Genomic DNA, 25,659 nt, shown 5'->3' with positions numbered 1-25,659 from the left:
TCCCCAGTCCTCATCCCAAATGAAACAAATCTAAGGAGATGTCACTGCATTTGTTCGCATCCATCCCTTGTTATCTTGACCTCTCGTCCCTTTCCTTAGTGTTCCTCCCCCCCAATCCCCATCTTGACATGTAGATTGTAAGTTCCTTGGGGGCAGGGATCCGTCTTTTGTTTATGGTTGTCTGTAAAGTATCATGTACCCTGATGGTACACTGTCAGATCAATAACAATGATAAAGTATGCCCTGTTATAGTTGTTGATAACTTCTCTGATTTCAACGCCTAGATAAGAGCTTGCAAAAATTCTCAACCTGAGGTACAGAACCTCTTTCAGCCCAAGGGTCAAATTCCATTTTGGAGAAGCTCTAAGGATCACATTCCAGTGGTGGGGGTGGCAAAAGGAGGCACCCCTCAAAATCAGCTTATTTTAGCTGAAAACTCTTACTGCCAGTAATAAAGCCTTAGGAGAGACACTTAGAATGGGATAAAAAAATTGCACAACAGAGTGGGAATCCCAGAGGGCCAGACTGGGACTGCAGGAAGCCTGGATTTGGCCTCCAGGCCTGAGGTTCTATCTTTTGGTCCATTTCCCAGTTTTAGTGATTTTTTTTTTTAAAGGCTCAGAAAAGCCACCACTTCTGATATACATCGCTATTTCCTGCCGTGTGCAGAAGAAGTTCCGCTCTAAAATGCCCACTAGATGGCGCTGTCCCATTAAACTGCATTAAAGCTGTGCAAGCCATGTGGCTGCTTCTCTTCCTGCTCTCTCTCTGTGTGTAATTGGAGCTCGTTACAAAAGCGGAAGAGATGCAGCTTCAGAGCCAACAGTAAGGGGACGTGATTTTCCCCCTCTGAAGTAAGGGAATGTTGTAAGGCTCCCATCCCCCCCCCCCACTTTCTAAACTGTTTTGTATAATTGCTTAACTTTCTGGAAAAAAAGATCTTGCTCCTCCCCCTGCCCCATAAACTGGATTTTTTGGTCCAGACCAGTTTGCAGTAGAGATTGCAATCTAAACCCAGAGTCTTGATCCCAGATTCTGCAAATAACTTCACACATTGATTGTCTCCATCGAGTCAATGGGACAGCTCATTCCATTATCTAAGATTCCTGAACCCAGGAGGATGACCCCCAATCCAGTGGATGGGCACAGTACAAGATCGCAGGAATTTTATTTCAAGTGCGCTTGCACCCAAGAATGTCCCTGTGGGTCATGCCCACTGGATGTTCCACCAAGCCAGCAAAACCTCACCCCCTACCCCCAATGCAGATCAGTATTCTAGCTCTTCCAAGAGATGTGTATAACAGCCACCTTCTTTTTTGCAGCCTCCAGAGCTTTCTTGCCATCCCAGGCCCAGCTTCTTTTTGTGAAATAGTTGACTGTGGCGAACTCAATCAGCGCAGAAAATACAAAGGCGTAGCACACCGCTATGAACCAGTCCATCGCAGTAGCATAGGCCACTTTTGGTAGAGAGTTGCGGGCACTGATGCTTAACGTCGTCATTGTAAGGACGGTAGTGACCCCTTTGAAATGAAACGGAAAGAATGCAATGCTTAGAATCACCTCATGGGTTGGCAGCTGGTTTGGTCCAAAGATTTTTTAAAGCTGGGGCCAGCAACAGGTCTGACCCCACCCCCTCCAGCCATTTTTGGGGCCCTGCTTCTTCCCCTGCTGCTGAATTTGCTGCTGTTCCCATTGAAATGAGGCGGAAGCACATTTGTGCTTGCAAACCAGGCAAGTGCAGTCCATGTGCCTTGTTCCTGTGGAAAACTGATGGGATTTGGCCACCACAGTGGCAAATTTGGTGGTGGGATGCAGCAGCCAGTGGGTTCCGGGGGCTGGAATCCGGTCCTCTGACCCCCAGAAGTTGTGCACCACTGTTTTAAAGTGAGCAGTTGCTATTCAGTCCTGAGGACCAGTTCCTTAGACGTAATAAGAGATTGGGAGTGCTATTAAAATTAAATGTGTGCAGTACTAAGAGAAGAAAATGGAAGCTAGAACGTGGGGATGTAGTTACTGGGAGGATATTAAAAGTACTCAGATGATTTGTGTGGTTGGTGTGTTTTTTAATTGTACCAAAGAAAACATGCCAAAGAACCCCTTCATGGGGAGGCAATTTGTGTCACCTTTCATAGTTGAAATGCATACAAATCAATATGAGTCACTACTTCAAACAAGTAGGATACTCTGTTGATTGGATCAAACATGGAGTTTGACCTCACCAGTAACCGTGTTGCCCAATCCGTAACACGACATGGGTCACAAACTGGCTGAGAGCTATTATCCATTTAGTAATGGGGTCTCCTGTCTTATCATGGCCACCTCTGATGTTATATTTCCTGACTTCAGTGATTAAGAAATGCATGTAGTGAAATGGCCAGAAGATGCCTTCAGATAGGGCTTCCTTCTGGTTTCACATCCAGCTTGGAGAGAAAGGGAAGAGGGCCTGGACAGGGGAGAATCGGTTGGCAGGGAGAATGACGCACCACCTCCTACCCTTAGCTTCTCTGGCCCAAGACATTTTACTATCTGAGGTGAAGGAGGAGGCTGAGGTGAGGAGAAGGCTATTAATGGCTACTAGTCCTGATGGCTATGTGCTACCCCCAGTATCAGAGGCAGTAAGCCTAGATACACCAGTTGCTAGGGGACATGGGTGGGAGGGTGCTGTTGCACCATGCCCTGCTTGTGGGTCCCTGGTTGACAGCTGGTTTGTGAACAGAGTGCTGGACTAGATGGACCCTTGGTCTGATCCTTCTTACGTTCTTACAAGATGATGCCCCCCAGCTCAGTTCCACATACAGAAGCCAACTGGACTGGTAGTTTAATCTTACTATGGTGATGGAACAGCATCCTCCACAGAGTCCTCCAACACCTTGCAGTTACTCCCCAGCCACCAGCATCTACCACCTGAGCCAACAGCTCACTCTGTTTTAATGGTAGAGCCTGCCCTGCCCTAGTGTCATGAGGGGGAAAGAATGACATTTAGAAACCCTGAGGGTAAAGGATGCTTTTTTCTTTTCTTTTTTTTTAAAGGAAAGCAGTAACATACTTACCAAAGACTGTCCTAGCAGGGACAGATTCTCTGTTTAACCAAAATGATACTTGGGATAAGATCACCGTCATAATGCATGGAAGGTAAGTCTGGATGACGAAATAACCAATCTTTCTTTTCAGGTGGAAGTGTGCTCTCATTATAGTGTATTCACCTAAGGGAGAAAAGAGATGCCCCTTAGCCATAAAAACCAAAGTACCAGGTCATCAATACAACTCCTTTCTGTTTAGCGGCTCCACTTAAGCAATCCTGGACTGGCTCAAACACAGAGCTGAACTGAGGACATGTAGTATGTACTCATAATCAGTATGCTAGCAACGAGGACTGAAGACTGTTGCACAAAATCCACAATCACTTTTTCTTCCATCTGCCTAAAGCTTATTTCTGGGCTCTGATGCTCCCTGGCTTTGGCTCCAAGTTTCACAGGCCACACTCGCCAGAAGTTCCAACCTGCCTATCTCCACTACTGGTGGTCAGGGTATGACCTCCCATGGTTACAGCCAAGCCACATGTCATGTGTGGACCACATGTGGGGTCGCTGTGGAAAAATATTTTCTCTTAAGAGCTTCTTTATATGTCAGCTGCAACATGAAGCATTTATGATGTGAAACTGCGCAGCATCTGGTAAGTACCCATATGCCTCTGCAGCACATTCCTGGAGTAAGCCAATCAGCACTGCTGTGGAGTTTCTCCATAGGATGCAGAGGATCATAAGCACATCTACATGTTATGCCTTCTTGTACATGATTCACTGCACATGGAAGCATTTCAGTGGCTCAATCATGATTTTTTGAGTGGAAGGATGCAGTTGCGCTCATGTCCTACATGTGGGCTTCCCATGGGCAGCTGGTTGGCCACTGTGTGAACAGAATGCTGGATTAGATTATCTGATCCAGCATGGATCTTCTTATGTTCTTATGAAAAGTTCCTATTATTTTCACAGATAGTTCCAACCCATACAGTTTTAAGCACTGTGATTTTAAGCTGCTCTGCACCCACTGGGTCACATCTGTGATTACATCATCAGGGCTGCAATCCTATGCACACGTACCTGAAGTCCCACTGACCTTATTTCTGAGTCAGCATGAATAGGATTGCACTGTAAATTAATGATGGTATAGCATTTAATCCATCCCTATATTGAATTGATCTTGGGCCATTTCTATTTGGGTTGAAAGCATGACTGATCCAGTTCAGTCAGCTGAATTGTATTGTGGTGGGGTGGGTCAAATTGCACTGGAAGGCAGCATGGAACTGTGACTCTTCCAAGCATGGAGAAAGCCCAATCCACTTGAGATTGGAGAGAGCAGCAGGAAGTGGGGAAGCCTACATGTTGGCACTCCCCTGTAGGTCATGGGTTGCCCACCTCTTTGCTAGATACTATGTTTTGATGGCTAGGAATACGCAATACCTCTACAAAATACCATTCAGCTTGAGGCAAGATGTCATAGATACCACAAAAAATGAACGAAAATGGCATATTTATTGTAAGGAAAAACGTAGGTGAAAAGGTCAATGTGTAGCCTGATTTTCTTTTTGTTGTTTTTAAATCACAACCCCATTGCAAAAAGTGGGTGTTTTGTGAATTAACGTATTATCAAGCATCAAAACAGGCACAAGAATGTTTATTTTCCATACCAAGGTATGCATTTTTTTTCAAAGACATCTGGCTTCCCAACACTGATAGGGGCCAATATCTATGCATCCTGAGGACAATTCCATCTACTGGAGAGACCCACCATGGAACCTCTGTCAAACATGGTGCTTCCTGGCAGAAGTAAAGGAGTTCAGTAATAGTCCCAAACTCCAATTCAATGGGTTGATTCCGGTACAGAAGCAGCATTCTGCGCAATGCATATCCCATTAAAAGCAACACACTGCAGGTACATAGTATCCACACTCAGATGCACATTTGGATGCATAACCAACTTGCCTTTAGTTCCTGATAAAGGAAGTGAAACACAAGTGGGAATGTGAAAGGGTTCTCCTGTGCACAGATCTCCTTGGCTGGGTCAAAGTGAAGAAGTGTGGGTGAGGTAGGAGGTGCAAAGAGAAGTAAAATAAAGGTGTGAAATCCTTCCCCCCCCTTCTTTTTCTTGTTTGCCCACTATTTTTCCTCTACATGAATTTTATTTTCATCGTTTAAAATCAAAACAAGTTTGTTTGTTTTTAAAAGGGGGGGATTGTAACAAACAAAAAGATATGAGCAAAATACGTAATCATCCACAAAATTCTTCTGTGGATCTACACTTGTTATTTTCATATCTCATAGCTCTGTAGAAGCAAAGAGCATCTTAGAAATCCGTTCACAAGTAACCCTGATTACAGGCCTCCCGCAAGCTTGATGAACTCCAGAAAATCCATAGCTGACTGATGCTTTCCCTGTGTAAAATCGGATTTTTGTATTTTGCTAATCCCTGGTTACAATCTGTGTCCTGCTCTTTGTGATCCACCCTGCAATCAGAATCCAGCCTGCCCAGATGTAACCTGGGACATTGGCAACAAGAAGTAGAAGGGAGGAAAAATAAAACAAGCCGACAGAAACTCTTGATGTTGAAAATCAGACATTTCTTAGTTTAAATCTTGGGAAACCTCAGGGGAGGTGGTTCCTGGACACAAAATTTGGGCTTCCTTCTAGGAACCTACTTCTTCCTTGGGGCTGGGTGTAGAAGCAGCCTTTGCAAGCCCCGGTGAGAATTGGATGGGCACCTTACACTCTGGAGCAGCCACCATTTGCTTTGGATTGCTTTCTTGCTTGGAGGAGCTGCTGGGCACCATTCTAGGAGATGCCTCAGCACACTATCTGGATCTTTCTCTTGGTCATTTTGAAGGCAAGGGGGGAGCTGCCATTCATTGCAGAAAACAACGCAGCTATGATGGTGAACTGGTAAGAAACTCTCCAGTCTTGTTGGTTGGTGTTGTTTATTGGCCGAGTCTTCTCCGCACCCCCTCCCCCTTTTGCAGGAATTATTGCTTTACAATAAATAACTAATGCAATTGTTCCTCCTCCCCATCCCAACAACAACAACAACAATAATAATGTGGCTTTTGACTTCTGGATTTGAGTACGCTTGCTATGTGGAGCACTGTCCGTATACATGTACCGAAGGGCAAAGTAATTAAAGTAAATTTGTGTGATCTTAGCTGTGATTGTTTAAAGACAATTGTGAGGTTGGCAGTGCCTGCTGCGAAATTGCTTCTCCCACCCCCCTCCCCTTTGTTTCCTTTTCACTTTTTGAGACTGTTGGGACTTTAAAAAAAGCAGCAGCAGCCCGTCGACCTCTCGGCGGGTTGCAGGATTAGAAGAGCGGTTTGTTCTTTTGCCGATCGAACGGAGACGACTTGACGCACCGCTCCGTCCCTTGCTTTTTTCCAAACCCCGCGGGCGTGCGTGAAACCACCCAAACCTCCCCTTCGCTTGATAGAGGCACGGGCAGCTCGCACACCTCCTCTCCGCATCCCCGGTATGGTCTTAAATTAGCTCGGGAGCCCTGCTGCGTGTCGCCGACTGCCGAAAAGCGCCGCGCTTCCTCGGGCCGCGCCCGCAAGACGCCAACGCCGAAAGGCGCGGCCCCCTCGCGCTTTTCCCGCCTCCTCCTCCTCCCCCGGCGCGGGGCTCCGTTCCTAATAGCCACCGCGCGTCGGCCTCCACCTCATGGCCGGAAGCCCGACGAGGGCGTTATGTAAGCTGCGGCCCGGAGCCTCGTGGGTCTGCGGCCCCACGTGACCCGGGGGCCCGGGCCAGCCCCGCTCGCCTCCTCCGCCCGGCCGCCCCCTTGCTTCGCCCACGCCAATGGCGAGGCCACGTCACCCTGCCGTGGTCGCAGCCTTAACCCGGAGGCCTCACGTGGGCGGCTGGGCCGGGATTAAAGCTTCTTTGGTTCCCTAATGCTGCCACATCTGGCGCCTCCACTTCCAGTTACGGAGGAAATGGGAATCCTTCGGGTTAGCGCCTCCTTTCTGGCCACGTGGTTCCCCCCGGACGCGCTGCAAAGCCAGGCAACAGCTGCCACTTTCTCTTCGCCCCCCACGCTTTCATCAAACAAATCATTTTAAAGCTCGGAGAGGGAGAAATCATCAAACGTATGGAGGCGCATCTTTGCCTCCTGTTGGGAAAGGAGCCAGCACCAGCGAGGGGAGGCTCCGCTTCAAAGGCAGGTCTCCTGGAGGCCTCCTCTGTCCCCGATTCCCCGTCGGGGCTTTTGCAAGGGGCCCGGGCCTCTCCCAAGGCCCCTGTCCAGCACCGAGAGCAAGGCTGCCACTCCCCACCCCCGCGCCTTGCACAGCTGTACAACCGAAGAGGTGCAGCTTTCACAGCACCTGTTGAATTTCGGCTCTCTGAGAGCTTTCAAGGTATAGAAACGTAATAAATACGTTTATTTATTTATTTTTAAAAAACCAGCAACAGGGCCTCTGTCAGGAAAAAAACAGATGTAGAGAGCGTAATAGGTATTCAAAGGATGCCCTTCTACCCTAGGTTGCCTTAGGGTGCAATTCTATGCGTGTTTAGATGGGGAGGGGGGAGCCCTACAACTCCCAACATACATCTGGGCCTTCAATGTGGTTGTCCTATGTCACACATTTATTTAAGTCTTTTAAGCACACACACAGAGAGAGAGAGAGACACCTACACCATGTGGATTGTATCACTGGCCCTGTAAAAGTATGAATCACAACCTGACTCATCATCAGTGGGCTGGTCCTGCACAAATGCATGGTCTGCACTTGGGCAGTGCAGCATCCAGGAAGGACTTAATGCAGGTGAATGAGCCATCCCGGATCAAACACCATACGCAGAATGCCTATATCACCTTTTCTTGTTGCAAATGCTCTTGAAACAGTCCCTTGTGACTGACCAAGCCTCAGTGAACCAAGCGATGCACATGCATCTATAAACCAGTCCAGTTACAATCTCCCTTCCAAACCACACCCAAACGTTCATGAAAAGCCAGGGGAAAACCCATGCTTTAGCCACAATTATTAAGAGTACAAAAAGGGAAGCTTAAAAGTGTAAACCCACCAGTGGTATTTTGAAAAGGTACCAGATATGTCGGAAATGTCTAGAAGGGAACCATAAGCTTTTCTCATTGGCGGCTGTAAGGCAAAAACTGCACCTCTCCTTCCTCACCTGTGCTAGTAGTGATGTTTTCAGAATCAACGCTTTGTCCCATCAGGTGATACTGGTTAAGCCTTGAACCATCTTCGGCTACTACCACAGAGGTTGCCGGGGTGTGAGTCCACACATAGATCACTTCAGAATTGGGATAAGCATCTGGGGGAAAGAAGAGAATATGGCAAATTAAGTCCACAGCTTAAGATCCATGTCCTGCAATCCTACTCAGCTTGAGAGCTTTGGAACAAACTCTTTTCGGTCTCAAAATTTAGTCCTGGGGCATATGAAGTAATAACAAATGGGGAAGGATGTGCAAGGTGACCAAAAGGAGCTTTCCTGTATCTGGGAATAAAGAGAAGAGTTTTTAGGGCAGGGTGCTGGGATCCTGGCATCTCTCTTTTTGGCAATTAATCCATGATTATTATGAGTAGTGGAGAAATGCCTGTGTATTATGTATATGTATAGTCCTTTCTATTCCCAGACCACAGGATTCATAAGAATATTTCCATGTTTAATTTCTTCTATGGCCCTGTGAGATTTGATTACTATGTTTTAACAATGTCCAGCATCCAGTTTATACTAGAATAAATGTGTTAGTTTTAAGGTGCCAAAAGGTGTTATATTTTATAGGTGGGAAACTCAGAAACAGTGAATTGTGTGGGGTCATTCATTTAGCCCATTCTTTCCCAAGTTGTTACCCTCCAACTTCAACTCCCATCTGCTCCAGCCAACTTGGACAATGTTCGGGAATGTTGGGAGTTGTAGTCCAAAACATTTGGATGCCACCAGGTTAGAGAAGACTGATTTAGCCCGTGGCTATTGTCCAACCTATGTGTGCATCAGCATGCGTTTCCCCTTTATGTATTCAATTGGCTGTGACTTCCAAGTATTGTGTACACTGTTTTGACATGGAACAAAACAACTGTGTGTGCAGTGATCATATGTGATCACCTATTAGTAGGGGAGCCATGTGTGGTACTTTACAGAGAATGGTCCTCTATTTTGGAGAGTTGACAGTGGACAGTCCCTCTATTTCAAGGTGTCCAAGTCTGTTTAAAGTCAAAGCACCTTAACGGGGGAGAACAGCGGGGGCCTTGAAGTTGCCATTCAGCACCTAGCATCCGGACAGCAGACTGAGCAGGCACAGAGGTCCCCTAGCCCATGTAACCTGGTCAGTGCCCCCTCACTATAGTGAGAGGTGTATTGTATTTCTGTTTACAGTGAGGGGTGCTTTGTATTTCTCTTTATATATATTTGCATATGCAAATGTTATGCAAATAGGTCTTTTGGGTGATGCAATTGCTCTTTTTTGGCCATGCATAAGTCTCCAGCCTACCTACAGGAGAGCTGGATGCCAGAATAAAAGGGGGGAAAGACTACAATCCACAAGCAATAAGAAGTTTAAAGCATTTGAATGGGGCTAGTTATTTATATACACTCCTTAGCTAGAGTGGTGATGTTTCCTCTTTTATAGAGGAAGTCCTCTATTTCTGGGGTGTTGAACCCCTTTCAGCCCAAGAGCAGAATTCCAGTTTGGATAAGCTCTAGGTGTGTGTGTGTGAGAGAGCACTTGCATTCCAGTGGTGGGAGGGTCTGAAGGCCAAAAGGGGCAGGGCCAAAGTATTAAAACTATCAGCTTATGTTAACTTAAAGCCCTTGCTGCCAGGAACTAAGCATCAGGAGAGGCCTGAGGTTGAGCACCCGTGATCTGCACTGACTGGCAGAGGCTCTTTAGGGTCTCGGACTGGAGTCTTTCCCAGCCCTACTGGTAGAAGCTAGGGGCTAAGCCTGAAGCCTTTTGCATTCAGATCATGTGCTGTATTTCAGACCCACAGCCCTTCCAGGGCTGGCTATACCAGGAAAATAGGGCAGGGTAAAAATGAGAGCAAAAAAATGTTCTCTATATAAATAATCAACATGCACCTAAACAGAAGAAATGAATAGCACAAGGTTGTACAGCACAAGAATAGAAGTAAGCAAACAGTGACCACATCCTCTCTAGGTGAAGTAGCACGGGAGTAATAATTTCTTACTGAAGGCAGAGGACGGCTCGCCAAATTCAACATAAATTTTTGCAGATTTTCAGGAACAACTGGTTTATGAAACAACCTATTTTTCATTCAACTGTGTAGCCTGTCCAGACGTATGACAGAGTTTTATGAATGTGAAAGTCAGGCAACATTCAGAAAGAACAGCATTATGGTATACAGTACAATCCTATTCATGTCTACACTGAGGTAAATTTCTTGGCATTCAATTGGACTTATCCCCAGGTACATGTCTATAGGTTTACAGTGGTAGACTTGTCTCTCTTAGGCTTCCTCTTAAAGGGTTTGTCTGGATATCATGAGATCTGAAACCTTGTATTACTCTTCTGTCAAGAAAAATGTGGGATCTAGTGAAAATCGTGTCTTTAGACAAGATATTTTGGTCAACTATTCCAAGATTTCCATGAGTGCCTGTCTCTGAAAGACTGCCCAAATTACACTTATTTCAGGTTGGTTCCCATATCATATTTGTATGACATGGGAGTGTTTCTACAAGGGATTCCTTTGTTTAGAAAGGGGGTTTCCAAGCAGTGGAGCTAAGACTGAAATACATGAATAAGAAATGAAAAAGAGATCACAAATGGCCCGTTCTCCAGGGAATGGCACATCCAGCCTAAATTCTACCTTATTTGGCACAATTCTCATTATCCTCAAAAGGTTGCATAGATCAACATTTTGCTGAGATGCAAATGTATTTAAATTAAGTTGCTAATTAATTAATTAAATAAATCTTTAATCAGTGTTACTTTAAAAAGGATATTTATGTGTTGAGTATTTGGGAACTGCTCAGCGGTCTCTGTCTCTGTCTTGGGAGAAGTAAATATTAACAAGGGATGTACAGAAGAAGAAAAAAATTCTGTGTGGTGTGATAGGAGGGTTCCCAATCCCAAACTGCAGATTTTTTACAGGAAATGTACTGGTACATTCAAAATCTACATGTGCATCTGCCATTCACCATTTTCTCACTAGTTCATTCAATTAAATCTAAATGTTGCACGTTGCCTTTTCCTTACAGTTGTACTGGGCCATGGACTTCAAGGTCTAAAGCAACACAGTTTGTTATTGTGCATGCTGATGTTGCTCAGGATTACACTGCATCATGGAACTTGTAGTCAAGTTTCTTTTTTCATGTACAATTATGTTAGCATGGTTTTATTTCTAAGTAAGCAATCTTCCCTGTGTTGATTTCTCCAGCAATCTTTGAGTATGAATAAACATGAACAAAAAGAGAAGGGCTTGGAATGAAAGATTTAAATCATCATAGAAAAACAGGTATTGCAGGAATATGTGATTCTTACTGCTGTGACATTGATCTCTCATTAACTGGATGAACGTGAAGTTGGTCAGGCAAAAGCATTTCAGACTGTGGTAATATTGCCTACAACTTCAGAACTAAATTCCAATTTGACATATTTTGCTCCGATTTCACTACTGGTGCAATCAGCCCTTCCAGTGTGATTTTGAAACACAGGATTGACTTGCAAGAACATCCCTGTAATGACTTTTATTTGCTCTGCAATAGCTCACCTACTTCCAACTCCTTTCCCCTTTGCTCATTGGCTTTAACGTGCATAGCAGAATATTTAGTTTTGGATGCAACGTTTGATCTGGAAGGAACCTGAAAATGGATTTTGAACTGTGCACTGATGGTGGCTGCATAATTGTCTCTCAAAGGGAAGCGGCCGGGATCACTTATTTCAGCAGCTATTGTTTTTCTTTTGTGTGCTCTTCCGGTATGCTTGTTGGTTTATTGTCAGTATAAATCTTGCTTTGAAAGGGACCACAGTGGTTGAACATTGTAACGTGACAATTTTGAAGTTAAATCTTTAGAAATTGAAATTCTCTAGGGAGGTTCTGGATAGACTGGAGCTCTTGTAAGCAGGACAACAAAATGCTGACTTAAAAGCCAAACAAAGGATGGTTGGCTAATTTGACAGAGCCAAAAATTGAAAATCGTTTCACTGTGTTGCATTGTTAACTGCAAATACCAATACGTTGTGTACAAACTAGCGTACATGGGGGGTGGGGGAGCCAGAGGTTGCATATAAATTCTACGAAGCATGCAAATATAAGTATCAGATTAAGACAAGAGTCTCAAACATCTACAAATATAGGTTTTGTTAAATTGTTCTTAAAGTTCCATATATAGTCACATACATGCTTAAAATAAGAAAGCTGAAAGGAATTAGAGAACTGTTCAATTTAATCCCACAACTCAATAGTGTGCAAACCTGTACTCCAGATGTTCCAGCTGTCTGAATTTACATGGGTGGAGACCAGTGAGATGGCCTCCCTTGTGATGGTGCCCAGAGACACTGGTTTGGCTACCTTGTAGGCTTTTAGACACTAAATTTCTCTCAAGCTTTTAATGGATAATGTGTATGTGGCTACATTATTATTATTATTATTTATTTATTTATATAGCACCATCAATGTACATGGTGCTGTACATTGTACATTGGCTGCTATTGTTTGTATTGCTAATGTTGCTGTTATTGATATCTCTACTTCTATTCCTCTTTTACTGATGTTTTACTGGAGATTTTAGTGTCTTGATTTAAATCATTGGTTTTTAACCTCTTTTCTTAAACACCTTAGATGCTTTTATACTGATATGCATCTTTAAAATAATAAATAAATAGAAGTTATTCCTAAGCATTCTTCAGGGTACAGCATAAGATCGCATATGCACAGCTTCTTTCTGACCATAGTCATTGCACAAACAGTACACTAAAATAAAATCTAGCACATTTATATAACCCAAGAACCACACAACTTGGCTATTTTCCTTGTTTTCAGAAATGAAGATGGGGTAAAGAATCCTTTGTTTGCAACCCACCCACAAAGGCTTTCCCTTTCCCTTCTAGACAAGGTGTAGAAGACAATATGGGCATGTCTTGACGGTAGCGCAGTGGCCTTTACACGCACGGCAAGGAGTGCAAGCGTGGGGTTTGCTGGAAGAAGCCACGCCTGTATACCCGCACCCATGCACTGCTGCGTGTCATTGCACGGATGCCAGGGTGGGTCCATGCCCCCAGAGTTTTTAAAGTTGGTGGGTTTTGTTTTTGTTTTTACCTTTTTGGCATTTATGCGTCTCTCCAGTGTGTTCTTCTGCCATACCGGAGAGGTGCAGAGGCGTCATTCTATGGGCGGCGCAGCACGTCCACACATCTGCCACGGGTTTTTAAATCTTTCCCCTTTTTTAAACCATTTATGCACTTCTCACGCCAGAGTAGCATCCGCCCCGTCCCCTGTCCAGCTGATGGTGACCAATCAGGGGTCGCTATAAGCTGGGGCACACCTCTGCTGCTGCTCTGGAGCAAGGTGGCAGATGGCAGATGCCGTCATCGCCTCACTCCAAGTGGGAAAAGTTGGGGTAGGTCCACAACTTTTTAAAATTGTAGCTTCAGGGGAATGCCCTGGGATGGCTCCGTGACAGCAGCTGCGTCATATAAATGACCGGCTGCCACTGTGGATCCGCCCTGGAGCTTTACCTTCGTCGAGATGTACTCATGGTGACTGGGAAAGCTAATGTCCTATTTCTTGCAAGGGTGGCACACCTTATGTCACCAAAGCGATTGCGGGATTTACACTGCTAGGACTCTTTTAAGAACTGAAGTATATGTGCCTGGACACCCTGATTTGGGTCAGGCTCCCAGTTTAAAGATGCAGGGGTGTCATCCCTATTTTTTTATGAGTTTGATTTCCCTTAATGATGTTATCATGTATCCCAATCTGTTTGTTGCTATGATGTCCTCACATTCCCTCTGTGATCCCTGACTGTCTTGGACCACTCAGGGGAGAAGAAACCCCAGCCCCCATCTAAACGACAATGGGGTGGCTCCTCATTGAATACTAACCCGAATTTTCATTGATTCAAATCTAAGCAAAGAGCGTCACACTGCAGCAGCAACAGCGATTTATATCCTGAATGTTTTTTTGAAGTGGTTATTAATGCACACGTGCGCGTGTACGATGATACGGAGCATAGACGAGCAAAACTATAAATTTTATCTGCGGAACTTCAGGGGGAGGAACAACGCAGTAGAGGATGCGAGAGGGGGGGAAGCAGTGCATTGCAAAGGACAACCCTCCAAAACGAAAAGGTTTCCCAAAGGCAGGAGAAGCACAGGACGCGGGTGGAGAGGCGGTCAGCTCAGGGGGATGTAAAATTTAAACACACTGAGCATTTTTCCAATGAGCGAGAGGGGGACTGAACACGTCTCCTCCCTCTGGCTGCCCATTTCCCCCCCCTTTTGTTTTAATATTATAAGCTCTATGTGCGGAGCTCCAGAGAATCATATAATTCAAAATGAAAATGGCGTGAAGGAATGAGGGAGCCAGAGGAGGACATGATAGGTGGGAAGGCGGGAAAATGGCCAATCACTTTGTCCTGCCCTCAAAGCTATGCCCACATGTCAAAATATGATTTAACTCCCCCAATGACACATAACTAGAACGCGGTGCAAATTCAGACGTTGATCCAAAAGTCGCGGTAAATCACAGCTATGAATATACGCATTATTGCAGTAAAAGCCCGGTGCTGCGGGAAATGGACGGCTGCGTCATGTGTCCTGAAATGCGAATCTGCATATTTAGGTTGGGGTAAAGAACCTGTATAGACATCCCCCCAGAAAGAAAAATGTCACCGAAGCAGAACAGGAAGGAAAAATAAGCTCCCTTCATCCCAAAATTGTGGCAAAAATTTGGTACACTCTTAATTTTCATCTGCCATGCTAACATGGTCTGGAAAGTCTTAACAGTGGAACATTGTGGTTCTTGCAACTCTGTTTGACTTCGACTACCACTTCTAAAATGCATCTCCTATCTCAGCAGGGGGTTCAAAACTGTGGCCTTTGGAAGTGGCAGATGCTGTGCAGCGTCATGCTAACTTATCTTGAGAGCCCACCTAATTTGATTTAAAAGCTTTATCTTTGCCCTAAGGCTGAGGGTCAGTGGCTTTCTCCTCTTTATGGCATTTGTTCTGTACAATACTAAAGAGGGACCAAGTCTCAATAAGATGAGGTTTTTAAAAGCATAAACACTTGTCTGAAGTAAAAGCTGCTTCTTACAGAATGGGTGCAACTACTAGCCCATAAGGCAACAACTTTTCTATCTGCCTTTCAGTAAAAGGAGAAAATGATTTCAAGTGTCCAAAATGCAAAAAGCTGGGATTAGTTTTAGCACAGCATGGATCATGCAGATCACGTCATTCTGCATAATTGCAAACTTTTGGAGCAGAGGGCACACATTCGAGTTCACACATTATAAACTCTTTGCAGCTAACAATGGAAATATTTTTGGTGCAACAAATTTATACATTTAGAAAGAGAAGTGAAAGCTGAGAAGTGGCGTAAAACAAGACAGCATAGGTCTAATGAAAGCAATGTATAAATCTGGCACAGATTTTGCTGTGTTCAGGTTTGATTTGCAGTTTTTAAAATGTAATTTGTGGAGGTGAGGAGGGGGGACACAACCCATTTTCTAGTAAAAAAAAACACCCAGTACTTTACCTCAAGTTTGCTTTACATTAATCTTTACATTAAAGCTTAATCTTAAATGGAAGTATAAACATTGATGAGTTTGAATGGATTTGACATCATGCCCATTGGGCATGAAGCTCTGTTGGTGGTATCCCACCTGCACACAGGGGCAATTCAGCTTTCCATCTGGTGGAAGCCCCCCTCCATAACCCACAAGGTCAGCATCTCTGGAATGGCAGCCCTGAGATGTCAAGGGCTGCAGCCAAAGGAAATATCACCTCTGTCATAGAAGTATGTTCCTTTCATGCATGGGAGGGCTATCCTGGCCCATTTATTTCTGAGCTGTCTCTGAATGCTGCCTTGAGTGCCATTGTCCTTGGTAGAAAAGAAAGAGTACATATCCAATAAATAAATAAATAAATAAATAAATAAAGGTAACGTTTTTGAGCAAATTAAAAAAAAATGTCATGAGGATGGCACTGATATATCGGATGAATACAGATCAAGCTACTGTATTCTAAACCCAAGGACATGCATTTATTTCTGAAAATACCAGTGAAGAAATACGCAATTTGTATTGTTTTGTTTTGTGTTTTCATCCATGGAGGCTTGTACCCATAATGTAGGTTTTGCCAGAAAGGTTCATAAGCAAGAGACAAAATTCCTGACCATTCTGTCCAAGGATTTTTTCCTTCAAAACCCATCATGTATTCATTATGTTTCAGTACAAGAAAGCTGCTACAACAGCTTTTGGACTGGCTTATTCTAGTATGCGTTATGTAGACCTGGCTTTTAGTCTGAAGCTTTAAAAGTGCCTCAGAATTTGTTTTCATGAGTCTGACTTCAGTTTACCAAGCTGTGTATTGTTGTTTACAATTGGCAAGAAACCAGTCTTGGGTATTGCTAGACTACAAACTTATTTATTTACAGCAGTTCTTACTCACTGGACAAATACACATGGATGGGGTGGGGGAGGGTGGAAAAGGCCATGTTTTCTAGAAACTCTGCATGGCCTAGGAAGTAGCCTCGCTGGCCAGGCCACTTCTAGCTCCTCAAAAGCCCAAGCCTTCTGCCAAGTTGAAGCCTTACATTTGACATTTTATTGGGGCTAAGCATAGTTCCCAAATCCAGCAGTTGCCCCAAATCTGTCAGGTGGTCCCCACTCATTCCCTGTGCCCCCCAGTACAGGCCTGTCTAAACTCACCTTCTTTGGGCTGCCAGACCTCCCCTTTTCTTTTCCTACCTGCCAAAGTTGTAATGTTTATGCACGGCATTGGTTTATGCCCCTATGGTGACACCCCAGGGAAGACAAAACACATGCCCATCCTCAGCCAATCTGTATAGCATGGAAAATTCCTCCCCAGTACCCAAACGGATGACCAGCTAAAGCCGGGGGTTAACCTGATCCCAGAGTGTGGGTGAGTGGGTTGTGCTACCAGGGCCAGCCAACTAAGGCTAAGCCATGTGTGATAAAGGCTAAGATAGACCTTTGCAAATCTCACTCTCAAACTCTGGATTTCATGTGTTCCCTCATGTTCTACACAATGGTCAGAAGCAGCTAGCCATGGTGAGACTTCCTTGCTTAACACATGGAAAACCGGCCAGATGCCACCAAAGCCCAGAGATGGTGTTGCTTCTCACCCCGCAAACCGGCCCCTCCCGCAGGAATGGTGGCACTTGGGAGGGTCCTTTTTGTCAAAGTCTACAATTTGGTGTGCTTCCCTAATTTCTAGAAAAAATAATAACAGTAACAATAATAATATAAATGGATTTGTTTATAATGATTGCCAAAAGTGTGGAGGACTTTACAATATACAATACAAGGTAGGAAACCACAGAGCTCTGTTTGTAGGCTTGCAATATAAATTATACAATTTTAGAGGACAGAAACTTTGTTCAGGGCCATGATCCAAGTTATTTTTGTAAGCAGCCAGCGACTGGAGATAAGGAAGCAATTCCCTTGATAGCACTAAAGCTAGCAAGAGAAACCCTAGGGATTCCCTTACTAGCTTTAGCAAAGGAATCTCCAGGGGTGTGTGTGTGTGTGTGTACACAAAAGTGAATGTGTGTGTCTGCAATCCACCAACACTGACCGATTCTGCCCTCAGGGGCCAAAAAGGTTATGCATTCCTGTCCTAAAGCAAAGGCATGGATGTGTCCCTCTGAAATTTCTGTCATTCCAATCAATAACTCTAATGGCATTGCCATCTCTCATCTAAGATTCTGGACTTTGGATTAACAGGAAAGTCTGCCATCAGGGAGAATGAATTCAAATTGACACCAACGGAAATAGTTCTACGAGGGTTTTCAGGCCTATGAAATCAAAGCAACCTGTTCTTCTAATCTGAGGCCATTGAATCAAGCAAAAGAGAGACTGAGTGCAGCCATTATTGCATTTGCAAACACATCACGAGAGTTAATACAATAAAACCGATGCATCCTTTGGTTGAAAGGAGAACAAGGATACAGGAACAAGTGGATATCATCCGTTAACAAGCTTAGGATGGACCTCAGCAGTTGTTTTCTAATTTTGAAATAGTGGCTCTAGAATAGTGTCCCTGGAACTGCTGTAGAACAAAAAGTCTCATTAAGGTGTACATTGAGTGAAGAAAACATAAGATGCTACCATTCAGTAAGTTGTAATGCTTCAGTCATGAACTGCTGGCATTAGCAAAGATGTCCACCACCACCACCACCACACACACACACACACACACACACACACACACACTTGGGGAAGAAGGAAGCAGCCCACCTCCTGTAAAATGGTCACAGGTGGTGGTGGAGCCATGAGTGGGTAGGTAGGCAGGTAGCCATGACAGGCCCTTCTTAAAGATAATAATAATAATAATAATAATAATAATAATAATAAAAAAAGATTATATAGGGTGACCCTATGAAAAGGATGACAGGGCTCCTGTATCTTTAACAGTTGCATAGAAAAGGGAATTCCAGCAGGTGTCATTTGTACATATGGGGAACCTGGTGAAATTCCCTCTTCATCACAACAGTTAAAGATGCAGTAGCTATACTAGAGTGACCAGATTTAAAAGAGGGCAGGGCACCTGCAGCTTTAAATGTTGTTATGAAGAGGAAATTTCACCAGGTTCCCTATATATACAAATAACACCTGCTGAAATTCCCTTTTCAATGCAACTGTTAAAGATACAGGAGCCCCTGTCCTCCTTTTCATATGGTCAACCGAGATTATAATAATTTGATTTGATTACACTCATTACCAAAATACAAAGTACTGTACAGTATACAGGTTAAGAAACAACACAGCTCTGCTTGTGTGTTTACAATATAAATTATACAATTTTTGAGGGTAGAAACTTTGTTCAGGGCCATGTTCCCATTTATTTTAGTAAGTAAGGCCCCCTGGAGGTCCCTTAATGCTTCCCTCTGGTTAGCCTTATTCCCGTCAGTCCAAGAAGTGCCTCATGCAGCTCCTCCTAAAAAATAGTTTAAGGTAACATTAATACCTGTTGCGAGTTCTTTCCATCAAGATCTACATTTCCATTTTAAAAGTGTTTTCCCCCCTCCTTTATTTTGTTTGAGTTTGGGTTTTAATTTCAATGGGTAACTTTAGAAAATGATAAATGACTACTTTGGACAAGAGATGCCCAATCATCCCACCCCGCTGCCGCCTCTGCCACCTTCTTTTCACGCCTTTGCAAAGAATTCACAGGAAAAGCTCAGGCTTCATCCTGCAGTTGTCTGAGCATATGCTGCCAGCCACACCACTGTCCCCTGCTTCCCTTGCAGCTGCTCCCCCTCCCCCTCCTCTCCCATGCCTTTCTCCAAAATTTACTTTCAAGCAACAGGAGAGGTTTGAAAGGGAAGGCTGCAACATTTAAAAGGGACTTTTTAAAAAATATCAAGGCAACAAGCAGCTGTTTCAATGCATTACTCTAGAGCAGCATTTCTCAAACTAATTTAGATACAGAACACTTCTGGGCTTAAAATACATTAATAGAACCGATAATATATAATATCTCCAGGATAAAGGGGGTTGGGGAAATTGGGGTTAGCCTAGACTAGATCTCAAAAAATTAATTTACAGAGCTGAGGGCCCTAAAAATTAATTTACAAATTCTAGAGCTGTAACCAAGCCCTAGAATTGATAGACAGAGCCTAGCTGCTAGCTACTGGAAGGTGACGGCTTGGCACCAGACTCTGCTCCCTGAGTCTATATCAGCCTTCCTCTACCTGGGGCGCTCCAGATGTGTTGGACTACAACTCCCAGAATGCCCCAGCCTGCCTGCTGGGGCATTCTGGGAGATGCAGTCCAACACATCTGGAGCGCCCCAGGTTGAGGAAGGCTGGTCTATATTCTGAACCCTTGCCATGTCATGCAGATGCTGTGCTCTGATCAGGCTGTGTGTTCTCAGAGTCACCCGTAATGGCTCTGGCTTCCTCACTGGTTCCAGCTTTCTGAAGACAATGAGACTTTGTGGTGGCCACCTCACAATAGCAGCCTTTACTGTTTTTAGGATGTTTTAATCATGTATACTATGTTTTTAATCAGTTTTTATGTGTTTTATATTCACTGTTGTTCCCCGCCTCGATCCAAGTGGAGAGGCGGGTAAGAAATAAATCATCTTCATCATCATTTACAAACTAAATATTTTCAACTAAGTATATTTGCTACATACACAATTTTGTACTAATATTTTAGAGGAAAAATATCGCTAGCATTGAAATTATCTCATAGAACCCCTGTTCACATTGCAGGGAACACCAGGGTTCTGCAGAACACAGTTTGGGTAATGCTGCTCTAGAGCAAAATGGTGACTTTCATCCTTGGGCTGAATATCAGTATTTGGGTGATGTACCAATTCAAGTCCCACTTAAACTCTCAAAATAGGATCTAGTGAAGGATGTTAGTAGTGCGCACACACTTGTCCTGAACTATAGGGTGACCATATGGAAAGGAGGACAGGGCTCCTGTTTCTTTAACGGTTGTATTGAAAAGGGAATTTCAGCAGGTGTCCTTTGTATGCATTCAGCCCCTGGTGAAATTCCCTCTTCATCACAATAGTTAAAGCTGCAAGAGCCCTGCCCTCTTTTGTATCTGGTCACTCTAGATAAAGAGTGTAGCTATGAAACCAAAGGCATTATTTACTGATCTACAAAGGGTCAATGACAGGCTTTTCTTCTTCTTTTTTAAAAGCCTATTTAAACAATGCCAGAATATGAAGAAGGATGAAAGCTTCCAAGTTATACAGAGCTCTCCATCAGGAATGAAGCAAATCTCCAGTCAAGTATCTCAGCACTTGCTTATACTACATCAGCAGAAGCTGAGCTAATAAAAGATAACAACCGCTTTATTTTTTAAAACATTATGTATTCCTTGAGGCTGACATAGCAACAAATATTCCCAGATGGTTTCTTTGTCTAGAAAATGTGTCCAAGTTATGTACTTTGGAAGGTCAGTTTTACAGCATACATACAAAAATCTGTCCTGCTGGAGATGCATAAAAGCCTTCAGTCAAGAGTCTAGAAAGCTGCAAAATTTTAATCACAGCAAAATTCCTGTACAAGTATCACACTGTCAAAACAGTGGCATGCATTAGCAAATTCATCTTGCAGCGGGGTGAATGCAATATCATTAACACTATGTGCAAAATGAGATTTAGGAGCTAAGTCAATTGTCCTGGCAGGGGGCCTCTTTCGTCTGGATTAGACATTTGCTCAGTAGACCAAAGAAGTGGGGTGAAGTCCTCATTCTGACATTGCTTGGCTGGCATGACCTTGAAGGAAAGTCAGTTAACCTATTTCTGCTCCAAATAACTTGTTCGTACAAAATCATAATCTTATTTACCTGCTGGAAAGGCTTACTCAAGAACTGCAGAATACCTATTGGGACACTGAGGGAGCCAAAGGAACTTAAGCAGAAGGAAAGATACTTTGTTGGAATTCACCAGGAGAAAAAAACCACATGGCTGAATATTACAGGGATAATGGCCTACATAGGGTGACCATATGGAAAGGAGGACACAGCTCCTGTATCTTTAACAGTTGTATTGAAAAGGGAATTTCAGCAGGTGTGATTTTTATGGAGCACCTGGTGAAATTCCCTCTTCATCATGACAGTTAAAACTGCAGGAGCCCTGCTTTCTTTTGTATCTGGTCACTCTAGTATAGCTAGAACAGCTTTAACTGTTGTGATGAAGAGGGAATTTCACCAGGTGCTCTATGCATACAAATGACATCTGCTAAAATTCCCTTTTCGATACAACTGTTAAAGACAGTGGAGTCCTGTCTTCCTTTTCATACGGTCACCCTAGGCCTACTGAAAAGTTTCCCTTTAAACCTAACAGAGGGCTTTGTAACCACTCTGTTCCCAGGTCAGCAACAGCACAAGAAAAGAGAGATCACTCTTTTAACACCTCAATTTCTGTTGTGGTGTGTGTGTGAATTTTCAGGTTACACAGAATTCTTCATTAGATGGCTAAGGGCCCAATCCTATGTGTGTTTAGACAGATAAAAGTCCTACTGGCTGGTAGGGGAATGCAAACATGCATAGAATTGGGCCTTAAATCTTTGTTAGGCGAAGAGCAAGAATGATGAAGATTGCAAATGACCACACTGATGCCCCGGTAAAAGTTACCACCTCATTTATTTTGCTTTGCTTATTCCCTGACACCAAATTGGCAACAACTGCTTATCCTTAAACAGCTTGTCTCTAGGGCAGATGCATAACTTCAAAGAAAGACATCTGTAAAAGAGATTGTTTATTTTATGGTAGAGGTGTATAAATAAATTATGCAGGGTGTGGAAAAAGGGGACGTGGGAAGGGAGAGTCTCTCTCTCTCTCTCTCTCTCTCTCTCTCTCTCTCTCTCTCTCTCTCTCTCATGACCCAATGAAGCTAAATGGTGGAAGACTCAGGACAGGCAAGAAAAAGTCCTTCTTCACACCCAGCACAGTTAACCTATGGAATTTGCTTCCACAAGATACAATGATGGACACCAAAGAAGTGACAAAACAGACATCACTGTAAATGGGGCGTCTAACAGCTATGTCTTCTTTTCCTTTTCACTCTGGACTAGGCAAAGGGGACCAGATCGGCACCCTACTCTGTACACTAGGGTCCCAATACAGCTCAAGGCCCCTGCTTCTACTCCAGAGTAAAAATGAAAGCAAACACTTAGCTGCTAGACAGACATTTAAAGTTAATGCCTGGTTTTGGTCCTTAGATGGATGTAAAGGAGGATTAGAGCAGTTCATCGAGGATAAAGCCATCACAGGCTACTAGTTACAATGGCTTGTATATACTACCTCCAGCATCAGAGTCAGCAAGCCTCTGAATACCAGTCATTGGAGGAAAACGGCAGGTGAGGACTCTTGCACTCAGGTCCTGCTTGTAGGCTTGCTGTAGGCATCTCCTTGGCCACTGTGAGAGACAGAATGCTGGAATAGACAGGCCTTTGGTCTGGTCCATCAGAGCACTTCATATGTCCTTCAATGATTAATCAAGATATTCTAATGTGGAAGGAAATACTTTTGGTTATTGCAAGCACACTGTCCAAAGATCACAGTGTACCTGGCCATGATTAGCCACTGGTTCGTACTTGTGCACCATGTTCCCATCTAGTTTGCCTTCTGTACTTTATCCTGCATTGGCTGCTTTCTGTTTGCTTACTCACTGACAGCCTTGCATTCTCCTCTCCAGAAACTGCTCTGTTGTTTTAATGTCAAAACTAACATCCACAGCATCCCCATCCCATATTCCCCTGCACCCCAAATGTACTGAAAAAGAAGAAGACATGTTCATCAGGAAAACGATTTTAAAGAAAACAGGGGCTATGGGGAAAAGAGAGAAGCAAAAGGTGCAAGGCCACCACTTTAGCAGGCCTGACAGAAATGGCTTACAGATTTTACATCAGAGCATGAAACTCCTGGATGGGCTAATTTAATGCAAGTCCATCGCGTTGTGGTTGGGAAAAACATTTTGGTTTTTGAAGGGTGGGGAGAATGGGTGCCTGAGGAACAAAGCAAAACTTGAGTTGTCCGCCTCTTAGCATAGTGAATCCATTTATACTGATGTGCTTAATATTTTATCAACAGCAAAGGAATGCACAAGGCAGATGGAGTTACTTTAACTTGCTCTTCTAGAGAGCTTGGGATTGCTGAGGCGGCCAAACAAAGAATACTCCTGCATGCAAAGTGGCTGGGAGAAATCTGGAAGGTGACCTGCAGGGGCTGAAAAGGAAACACAATTTTGAATTATAGAGAGAATGCATCCGATGAGCAGGGTCGGAGGACCACTGAGAGCAGAAGGAATGTTAGTGTCACCTTAGATATCCCTTGACAAACCGAAAACTCCTTACGGGCTCTAACCCACACCATTTGGTGCTTTCAAAACTCCACTCTGCATCTGAGTGGCCCCATTCAGAAGACACCTTAAACCATGGCTTTAACCATGGTGGTTAAGCCAGAAAGCCAGGCTGTGTTTAGAAGACACTTTAAACCACGGCTTTAATCATGGTGAATAAAGCAAAACGCCTTATTCACTGTGGTTAAAGCCATGGTTTAAGGTGTCTTCTGAACACAGCCCGGCTTTCCGGCTTAACCACCATGGTTAAAGCCATGGTTTAAGGTGTCTTCTGAACACAGCCCGGCTTTCCGGCTTAACCACCATGGTTAAAGCCATGGTTTAAGGTGTCTTCTGAATGGGGCCAGTAAGTTCTAAGAAGTGGTGCTTCCCCATGCCCCAACTTCTTTCTCTCAACTGATCATTTCGTCATTTCCTGGCTTTTGTGCAGTCCCCTCCCCCATTATAAATGGTCTCCTAAGGCTTAGCTACTGGCAAGAAGAGCTTTACATCCCCAAGAGCTTTTCCATTTGGGGCTGAAAAGGGTTTAATTATCTCTACTTTAGAAGAGGAGCTTCTGCAATGCGGTAAAACTGAGTATACTGAGCTACTCCTTTTCTCCATGTGGTGAACAAGAAGGCAGGATGCGGACTAAGAAGGTGATAGAGGCTAGTTCATCCGTTTTGAGGCCCACTCCAGTACAGAAGACCTAGGCTGTGTCTACACCAGCCTGATAGTCCAGGCTGGTCATGGCCGAGTCCCTGCGCATCCAAATGATCCACAGGGATTCCCAGGGGCAGGGGGGATACACACGGGTTTTCCCAGGGATAAAGAAACCCTGGGAAAACTTCATTCTTTCCGTGGTCTCGGGACCATCCCCACACCATAGGAGGTGTGGGTGCCTGGTCCCCCTGGTGCCATGCTTACTCGTGAGTAAGCGCAGCACCAGAAATGGGCACAGAGCCGCACAGCTCTGTGCCCATCAGGGGAGGGGGGGACAGCAATTTTGCCACCCCTGGGATGGCAGGGAGGGGGGTTGGGGTGGTTTTGGGTGGGTTTTTTTTTTTAAAAAAAACTACTCACTTTTTTGCTGGAGTGAGATCTTGCTCTTGCATGACGGGCCCCACTCGTGTGTAGGGGTGGGTGGGGAATGGCAGTAAATGCCTCTTTAGTCCCAGCACGTCACGTGCCAGGTGCATACCCTGGGGGAGATCTCGCAATCAGGATATTGCAAGATCCTCCCCGCTTCCCGCCCGGAAGGCTGGGAGGTGTAGAAAGGGCCCTAGTCGTCTGCATAGACACAAACAGATTATATTGGTGCAGCAAACACTTCTGTAGCCACTAAGGGCTCCAGTTTTTGTAGGCAGAAGCCCCTTCCCACAGTTGCTAGGAGAGGAGCACGTTCCCATCTGGTATAGCCCCAAACCAAATATACGTCGGTTTCTATTTGGATAAGGGGAGGCATTCAGGCCTTCCCCACCCCATGAGTTCGCTTGAGACCGGCCACTCACTCATTTTGATGACGTTGCAGCCTCCTGCGCTTCTCCCGCTCCATTCCCCAGTTTTAGCGGTAAAAAAAGTTGCGCTATAGAATGGCCACTAAAGGGTGCTGCCCATTGAATTGTGTGGTCGCTGCTCTCTTCCT

At 44.3% G+C, this 25,659-nt stretch overlaps 1 protein-coding gene across 1 annotated transcript in view; it reads right to left on the bottom strand.

Annotated features, from left to right (window-relative positions):
• The window catches only part of GABRA5 (gamma-aminobutyric acid type A receptor subunit alpha5), a 66,606-nt gene that overhangs the window by 1,405 nt on the left and 39,542 nt on the right, over nt 1-25,659 (bottom strand). The window contains exons 6-8 of the mRNA XM_063127499.1: nt 8,178-8,321; nt 3,051-3,203; nt 1,309-1,520 (exon numbers count right to left, since the gene is read on the bottom strand). Coding sequence (XP_062983569.1) covers nt 1,309-1,520; nt 3,051-3,203; nt 8,178-8,321 — 509 coding nt within the window. The remainder of the gene's footprint in view (nt 1-1,308; nt 1,521-3,050; nt 3,204-8,177; nt 8,322-25,659) is intronic.

This window comes from Elgaria multicarinata, chromosome 5, assembly GCF_023053635.1.
Source record: "Elgaria multicarinata webbii isolate HBS135686 ecotype San Diego chromosome 5, rElgMul1.1.pri, whole genome shotgun sequence".
Lineage (NCBI taxonomy): Eukaryota > Metazoa > Chordata > Lepidosauria > Squamata > Anguidae > Elgaria > Elgaria multicarinata.
The sequence above is the reverse complement of the archived record's forward strand: the minus strand, read 5'-3'. Positions and strand labels throughout refer to the sequence as shown.